Source organism: Calidris pugnax, unplaced genomic scaffold (genome assembly GCF_001431845.1).
Source record: "Calidris pugnax isolate Ruff unplaced genomic scaffold, ASM143184v1 scaffold14, whole genome shotgun sequence".
Lineage (NCBI taxonomy): Eukaryota > Metazoa > Chordata > Aves > Charadriiformes > Scolopacidae > Calidris > Calidris pugnax.
The window spans coordinates 15,420,319-15,428,923 of record NW_015090793.1 but is presented as its reverse complement, the minus strand read 5'-3'; the positions used below and the strand labels follow the sequence as shown (position 1 = coordinate 15,428,923).

The window sequence follows — 8,605 nt, the reverse complement described above, 5'->3', positions numbered from 1 at the left end:
GGAGGGGGATGTATGGGACAGGGGGGTGGGGAGGGGATGCAGGTGCCCATGGGGAAGTTTCCCATGGCCTGTTAGCTGCTGGTGGAGACTGGAGGGGAGGATGGGACCTCCAGGGATGACGGGGCACCTGGGGACGTGGGCACCCCTGGGACCCCCTGTGATGCAGGCACAGGGATGGGGGCAGCGGGAGCAGCCTATCCATCCCCATCCCCGGGGGGCACAGGCCAGGGGGAATACAGCCCATGGGGCCTCTGGGAGCTCACCATGGGACTCTGGGGACCCTGTGGGACCCCTGAGCAGAGAGGGCACCTCCAGACCGTGCCCCCCTCCAGGGGGTCCTGCCGTTGACCAGTGCTGGAGCACACAGAGAGGGGCTCCCATACCAGGGCTGCGGGGATGCTGCCCACAGGGGATGGTTTTCCCAGGCGAGGGCAGGAAGAGGGGGGACCCCCCCCCGTGTCCCCCCATCACCCGCCACCCGGCAGGTGGTAATCAGGGGAAGGAAGGAGCTGGAAAACGGCAGGAAAACTCCACAACCCCCCCCCGCCAGGAGATTGACAGGGGCTGTGTGGGGCTGGAGGGGGACCCCCCCGGCCCCTCCCAGCCCCCCAGCCCAGGCTCTGTGCTGCTGAGGGGGGGCTAATCCTGAACCCCAGGTCGGCCTCGTCCCCCCCGAGCGGCAGCCGCGCATATGGGCCCGGGAGTTAAAAATACAGGCGCTGTGCATGCATTAGCATCCCTAATGCACAGCGCTCCCCATTTAATATGCAAATTCCCGGCGCTGCTGCCGAACACCTTCTGTTCTGAGCGCATAAATTTGAATTTGCAATTAGAATAATCTTGTATAATTAATGAAAAGCGTCAATTTTAGCTCCTAAGTAATTTGATTAACATGTTGATAGGGCACTTATCTGGCTCTCTAAACCAGTGGGGCTGGGCGTCGGGCTGGGAAGCGGGGCTGGGGGGGGGGAGCTGAAGGGGGAGCGGGCGGTGGGCTGGGGACTTGCCTGGCCCCGGGTGACCCCCGAGGACCCTGGGGACGGAGCAGGACACGGGGGGCACGGGGGAAGCCCCCAGCTGCCCTCAGCACAAAAGAGGGAGGGGGCTGGGGATGCCACCAACCTGGGGATGTCACATCCTTGGGGCAGGGTCCCAAGGGAGAAGGGGGCTGAGGTGGGCTCAGGGGACACTTGCCCCGGGAGGGGGGGGAACAACCCCCACCCCACAAGAATCCAGGCCTGGGCTCAGCCCCAGCCACCAGCACAGGGAGGTCATGGGGCACCCTGGGACCCCCTGCACACCCCAAAAGCACCAGCATGGGGTGCAGCATCCAGGACACCTGTGGGACAAGGAGGCTGGAGGGACAGGGGGACATGGGGATGCCGTTGCCGGCAGGTTTGTCTTGGCTGGGCTGTGGTGGCTGCATCCCATGGCTGTACTGAGAGTTCCGGGGCCATGATCCCCACAGCTGGCTGGGGGAGGCGGGGGGGCAGCACAGCTGGCTGGCGCTGGCAGGACTGGGAGAGGCCAGGGGTAAGGGACCAGTGTCACACCGGGGGGCTGGGGACAGTGGGGGTGTGAGCAGGATCATGTGCCACCCCCTCACGCCCAGGGACCCAGGCATCCTGCTGCACCTCAGGGACAGGGGGAAGCCACTCATAGGGACACCCCAGGACTAAGGGACCCCAACTGCAGGCAGGGTGAGGCAAGGAGGGTGCAGAGCCCCCATCCTCCCCACCGTGTCCCCCCAGTCCCAGTGCTGAGATGACTGAGCCCTGCAGAACTAGTTGGGGCCCCTAAACCCCCCAGCACCACTGAAGAGCCTGGGCTTTGCTTGGCATCACCAGGGAGGTGCCACCATGCAGGGTGATGCATGGGAACAGAGGGACTGGGACATATCACGCTGGGTGGAGGGACAGAAGGACAGAGGGATAGACTTGTGGGGTCCAGGGATGCTGCAAGATGGAGAGAGGAACAGCTCAAGGGCTGGTGAAAGGGGTGGAGAAGGGAGGGAGAGAAGAAGGGAGGAAGGAATGGACAGGTGTGGGACAGGGAGGGAAGGGAGGGAGGGAGGGAGGGAGGGATGGATGGATGGATGGATGAATGGATGGATGGATGGATGGATGGAGGGAAGGACGGGTGTATGGAGGGAGGTGGGATGTGTGCTGTGCAGGAAGGGCAGAGGGTCAGGTCTGTAGACAGACACCCAACCCAGTGCCAGGACGACGTGGTGTCCATGCCCACACCAGAGAGCGTCGCCTGTGCTGGGTTGGGCTTTCTGCCCCCCATCAACACTGTGCCATGTGTCCCAGCCCAACAAGGAGGACGGGCGCATCCCTCCCCATGGGGCATGTGCCCAGCTCTTGTGGTGGGCACACGTCTGGGGACACCATGCAGCACCAGGGTGTCCCTGCGGCACATGGCCCCGGAGCGGGGCTGCCACGCGTTCCCCGTCGCTTGCCGAAGTGGCTGGATGTCGCCTGTATTATTTATTTGTTTGATGCGCGTCGGAAGTGCCGCGCTGACGGCAAACAGCGCTTTCCCCATCTGTCACGGCTGGCTGTCACCGCAGCCCGGCACGGGGCCCGGCAGCCACCGCGGCGTGCCGGACCGGGGGGCAACGCACACCCTCCTGGCCCCCACATGCCGCTGCTCCCCCAGCTCATTAGCACTAATGAGGCAATGCTTGCACCCACTCCCCAGCCCTGGGGACTCCTCACCCTGGCTCTCTGGGGGACCCCCTGCTGCTGCCCCCCTCCCTTGGCCCCAGTGAGGTGCAGGGGGGGCCCCCTCACCCGGGGTCCCCGGTACCTGTCGATGATGACGGGGTCAGAGGGGGTCTCGTTGCGGTTCCCACAGCTCTTCTTGTCGCAGCAGCGGCTGGGCACAGCCAGGGAGAGGAGCAGGCGTGAGGGGAGCCGGGCAGGGGCTGGATCCACCCCCACACCCTCCAACCCCCATGGGAAAACCCAACAGACCCCCATTCCCCACCCCTGTGCCCCCCAACCATCACCCAGACCTGTGCTGCAGAACAGGGGGGTCCTGCCCCACGGCGGGACAGGGTTGGGGGCAGAAGTGCAGAGGAGACAAGCAGGTGCCCCACAAGAGCCCAGGGTGCTGGGCTGGGGGGGGGAGCCCAGGAGAGGAACATCAGCTGTGTGATGCCAGGGCATGGGGGGTCATGGGAGAGAGGGCACCCCTGGGGTATCCCCCTTACCCACCCTGTGCTGCTGTCCCACACCATGTGGCTGGGCTCCAATTTGGGTCTTTCTGGGGCTCAGGGTGCACCCCAGTCCTGGGAAACACTTGGTAAGCCAAGGGGGGGTGGGGGGAGGCTCTGAACTAGAGGTGACCTGTCCCAGCACCATCCCTCGGGGGCTACACGTCACCCACGGGGGACACGGCAGGGCTGGCCTTGAGCCGCCACCGGCCAATAAACACGGCACCCCGGGGAGCACAGCGGGGAGGGGGGACCCCAGCCCTGGCATCGTTAGCACGGCTCCTGGAGATCAATTAGCTGCGCTGGCACGGAGCGCTAATTTGCACAAACACCGAGCGCGAGGGTGGTAAACAAGAGCGGCGCTAATGGGGCACGGGGGACCCCGCGCCGGCAGCAGGCAGTGGGGGGCAGGCAGTGCTTGCTGCCCGTCTGCCCAGCCTGGCATCCCTGGTGCTGCCAGACCCCCCCACACACACACCGGGACACCCACCGAGACCCCCACCAACCTGCACATGATCTCGTGGGTGAGGAGGACCCGGCACATCTCTGGGTTCTTGTCCTGCCCCTCGTAGATGATGGCCTGAGGAGGGGAGAAGAGAGCCCGCGGGGGGGTGCCACCGCCTCCCAGCATCCCTGCCCGTCCCCTGCCACCCCTCCAGCCTGTCCCCAACCTACAGACCCTCCCTGGGTGACCCCGGGCAGGGTGGAGGACCCCAATGGCAGCTGGGATAGGAGAAGGGCTAGACAAGGGGTGCTCGTGCCCGCCTGGCACTCTCATGTGTGTACATGCGTGTGCAGGTGGCTCGGGGGAGTCAGGGGATGATGGGGTTGGGGGCTGCAGGGCCAGGGATGTTAGTCCCCACCTTGGCCATCCCCCCATCGACCATCCCCCCCTCTGGCGTTACCTGCTTGGACATGGAGTCGATGAGGCGGACGTAGAGGTCCTGCTCAGTCCGGAGCCCTGCGGCGAGAGGAAAGGGGTCAGCCCTGCCCGCCCCCCCAGCCCCCCAGCCCCGGCACCCACCGTTGCTGTACAGCAGCTGGAGCCGGTAGTGGATCCCGTTGTTGGTTTTCTCGCCATTCTGCTCCTGGGGGAAAGGACAGGAGACATCACTGTCCCCTCCCCATGCAGCCCTCCACCAGCCCCAGCCTGGCCCAGGGCTGCCGAGCTGCTCCGGCAATTCCCCACGTGTGCAATGAGTTTGGGACAGGTCTCAGCCTCTGCAACACAGGCTCAAGTGCCCCTCCGAGAGCAGTGGGATGGCCAGGCAGAGCGCCACCATCCCCGCCACAACCCCATCCCCAACACAAGCTTGGCCCCGGGAGGGGGGGGTGTCTCACCCGCTCCTTCTCCACGAAGTCGATGAAGGAGGTGCGCTCGATCTCCACGGGCTGGCCCTGCCGGTCGTACATGGCCAGGACGAAGTGGAAGAAGTTGGATTTCCGCAGGTTGGAGGGGGGCTGCTTCTCAAAGTGGGCTCGTGCCAGGCCCACCCCGCTGCCAACAGGAGGAGGAGGTGGGAGTTAAGCACAGGTGGTTGCCAAGACCCCCAGCACCCCCTCCCCAGGGCCACCCCGACTGGGTGGGAGCTGCTGAACTCCCCCATGGCAGGTGGCGATGTCCCCTGGTACCCCAGGGTGCTGTGGACCAGGATGGAGGGAGCACCCCGGACACCCATCCTGCCCCGTGGCCAGGACATGCCCATGCCCAGGGTGTCCCTGCCACTCGCGGGGCTTGTCCCTGGGGGAAGCGAGGCCAAAGTCAGCTCCTGTCCCCAGGGAGGGGACGGTCCTTGAGGCAGCCCTGCTCCGTGGGGAGGGGAATCACCCCCAGGGCACTGCAGGGGCTCAGCCACTAGCCTCGCACCCCATCACAGGTGGGGACATCAGGGTGCACCTCCCTGAGCACGCATCAGCGGGCACACTCACAGAGACGTGCACCCACACATGTGCACAGGGTGGCTGGGGGAGCCCCAGCAGAGCCGGGGGTGGGTGGGTGTTCAGGGTGAGGGTCAAGAAACTGGGGGGAACACAGGGTAGGACATGCCAGCAGCATCCCAGGGGACACCAAACAGCTCTTCAACAGCGTCACCTGCCCCCAGCTCTGCCTACACCCTGGGACAGGAGCCCTCCGCAGCCGAGCCCAGGGCTGAGGCATCCTGCTGCCAGCCCGCAGAGCCACCTCTGGGCTTGCCCGTGGCACCGACTGCTCCGAGGGCCACCACCGCTGTCCCTGCACGGACGCTCATGGTGACGGGACAGAGACAGCACAGAGGAGGGTGGCAGAGCCATCCCCAGGGACAACGGCTCCAGCACCGGCCAGTCCTCATCCCAGTCACTCCATCCCCAGCCCCGAGCATGGTCCCTGTTGCTGACCAGTGTCACCGCTGGAGCTGTGATAGCCGGCACGGCGTCGGCGTGGGGGGCCGCGGGAGCTGGACCGGCCCCATTGTGGCCGCCAGCGAGGCGAGGGGGCCAAGATAAACAGGCGGATGTAAAAAGTTCCCCCCTTTCATGAATAAAAACACATTGGCCAACGAGTGTGTGTGTGGGGGGGTGTTTGGCTCCCTCCGCACAGACCTTGGAGGGGCTTAAGCTACCAGAGATAGTTCTGGTGTTGCACTGGGGACACTCCCTGCACCCCATGGTGAACCCCACAGACCTCGCAGATCCATCTCCCCCCGCCTCAGCGTGTGGCAGGACCCCATGGACATTCCAGCCCCCCCAGCTTTGGAGCAGGACGATGAAGCTCCTCAGATCCTGCCATGCCCTGCAGACCCCACTTCTCTAGGGGCAGCCAGGGCCCAGGCAGGGGTCAGCACTGGGGTGCAAATGCCGGGAGGACACACAAACATGCAGGGGGGTACCCCACTGAGGGTCTCTGCCTGCCCCTGCTCCTGGAAGCCCACCCAGGGACACAATTTGGGGGGTGATGGGCTGGGGCCAGGTGTGACCCATTGATTGCTGGCTCGAGGTGGTGCCCACTGCAGGGTCCCTCTGCCACAACCCCAGCCATGACTGTCACCTGATGGGTGGCCCTGGAATGGGGTGTGGGGGGGGTGGTGGTGTCACACCCAGCCCCTTTCCCACAGTACACTGCTGGGGGACTGTCAAGAGATGAGCCCTGGGGTGCAGGGACACAGTGCATGGGTCAGAAGCAGGAACCCCAGCACCCTGACCCTCACCTGGGACCCAATCTGGCTGGGACACGGCTCATGGGTGGGGGCTAGGGTGGGGACACCCCTGCTGGAGTGGCTGTGGGGTGCTTTGCTTTCCCCCACCTCACTCTTCTCAGAGATGCTCCCACAGGCTGGCGCTGCCCAGGGCTGACCCCTGCACCCAGGGGCATTGCTGGCTGCATGGGGACCTGGGGGACACAGGGACACAGGGACACAGAGACACCTCCCAGGGTCCTACACAAGTCACAGCAACCAGCATCTCGTCCAAAAAAAGGAAAAAAAAAATGGGGTTCAGCCCTTTTACCAGCGTCCTGCTCATTCGGCCGGTCTCAGCAGCAGCCAGGAGCCTCGGGCAGAGCCAGCACCGGGTGGGGAGAGACCCCCAGGCACCCTCACCTCCTTTAACGATGCTCCTAGGGGTTTAATTACCCCCTGGCATTGCCCTCAGCCCCAGCCCCTCCCCCAGCTGTGGGCACCAACCAAGGCCAAGTGTGAAGCCCAGACCCTGAAAACCTTGGGGACACTTCTCTGGGGACAACTCTTTGTGATGGAGGAAAAAGCTCGTTAAGCTAATCACTGGGAAGCCGAAAAGTCCCCAGTCGGCAAACACCAGTGTACACTCCTGGCGGGCTTGCCTGGCACACGTGTGCCTGTGTGCATGGCCAACATGTGTGTCCAGGCACACGTGTGCAGACAGACGTGTGCACACTCGTGTCCCTGGGCACTGCTGATGGTCGTGTCCTGACACACCCCACGGGTGGCCCTTGTCCCCTACCCAAGAGCTCCAACTGGTGCCGATGGCTTTGCTCTTGGGGGCAGTCCCCAGAGCATCCAGCCCTGCAGCATGGGGTGCTGACCCCACCAGGACCCCAAATCCTCACCAAAACCCCCATCCCCCTGTACCCAGCCAACACTCCACCCAGCTCCCTGAGGGACGGGGACCCCCGGTGTCACGGCCACCTCTCTGCCCCCCAGCAGCATCCCTGGCCCTGCCACACTGGAACCCAGCCACGGGGCTCCCAGCTGACGGGAAGGTGGCACGGTGCCGGCAGGGCGGCTGCAGCAAGCCAGCACCCACCTGCCCCCCCGCATTCCCCTCTGCCCCCCCAAACCTTCAGCCCTAGAGTGCTCAGGGAGGGGGGGCGATGGAGCCGCCAGCCCAGCCGTTTTAATGGCTGCATCTCTGCTCCCAGCGCTGCCGAGACCCCAGCGCTCCGAGAGCCGAGCCCGGCTGCCATTAATTATTAAAGGCAATCAGAGCATTTCCTAGCAGAGGAGCCCAGCGAATGTCTCTTACAGTAAAGCAGCATCTTCCTTTGGCGGAGCCGCCAGGCACCCGGGGCACCGTGCAATTACGCAGTCACGGCTCCCCGAGCGGCTCTGCCAAACGGGGGGCACAGGGGGGGTTCCCGGACCTGACCCTGCCTGGGAAGCTGAGACCCCATGTGGGCTCAGCCCGTGGCCCCTAGCCCCTCTGCCTTGCCCCGGGACCCCAGCACCCCTGCCCTCCCCAGGGCACGCTGTGGGTGATGGCTGGCATCACCACAGGGTCCCACAGGAGTGGGGTGGGGGGTCTTTGTGGGTGCTGGTGTTAGCAGGGTGGTGGTACAAGCCCCTCCCAGCCGGGGGTCCGAGCGGGGTGCGGGAGGCAGGCTGGGTTTGGAGGTGATGAGCCCCCCTTGGGGTGTTAGCAGGGTGGTGGTACAAGCCCCTCCCAGCCGGGGGTCCGAGCGGGGTGCGGGAGGCAGGCTGGGTTTGGAGGTGATGAGCCCCCCTTGTGGACTCATGTCCACACACATGTCACTGCTGGCACGTGTGGCACGTGCCCCTGGGATGGGGAGCAGAGGGGGGCCTGGGGGACACAGCAGGTTGCAGGGGGTCTGTGAGCCCCATCCTGGCACACCGGGCGCATAGCACGCAGGACGCCGTTGGCACACAGAGAGACACGGGCAGACATGTCCCTGCCGCTGGGCAGGATGGCTGTGGGAGCCCCTGCAGCCGTCCCAGCCCTGTGCCTGTGTCCCCTGCCTCCTCCCTCCCCACAGTGCTGCCGGAGCTGGGGACGGGGACGTCACCCCCTTTTCTCGCAGGACGCTCCGGGACATGGGGAAGTTTCTGGGTGCGCAGCAGGAAGGCCAGCACCCCCCTGCACCCCAGCTCGGACACTGCCCCCCTCCCCAGGTCCCTGGAGCCAGGTGACAGCGGC

At 65.3% G+C, this 8,605-nt stretch overlaps 1 protein-coding gene across 8 annotated transcripts in view; it reads right to left on the bottom strand.

The window, feature by feature from the left end:
- Nucleotides 1–8,605, bottom strand: part of LOC106884618 (transcription factor COE1-like) — a 21,784-nt gene that overhangs the window by 11,283 nt on the left and 1,896 nt on the right. For all 8 annotated transcript variants that reach the window (XM_014936124.1, XM_014936130.1, XM_014936127.1 and 5 more), the window contains exons 2-6: nt 4,562–4,718; nt 4,245–4,308; nt 4,126–4,181; nt 3,727–3,800; nt 2,812–2,880 (exon numbers count right to left, since the gene is read on the bottom strand). In XM_014936124.1, the coding sequence (XP_014791610.1) occupies nt 2,812–2,880; nt 3,727–3,800; nt 4,126–4,181; nt 4,245–4,308; nt 4,562–4,718 (420 nt within the window). The remainder of the gene's footprint in view (nt 1–2,811; nt 2,881–3,726; nt 3,801–4,125; nt 4,182–4,244; nt 4,309–4,561; nt 4,719–8,605) is intronic.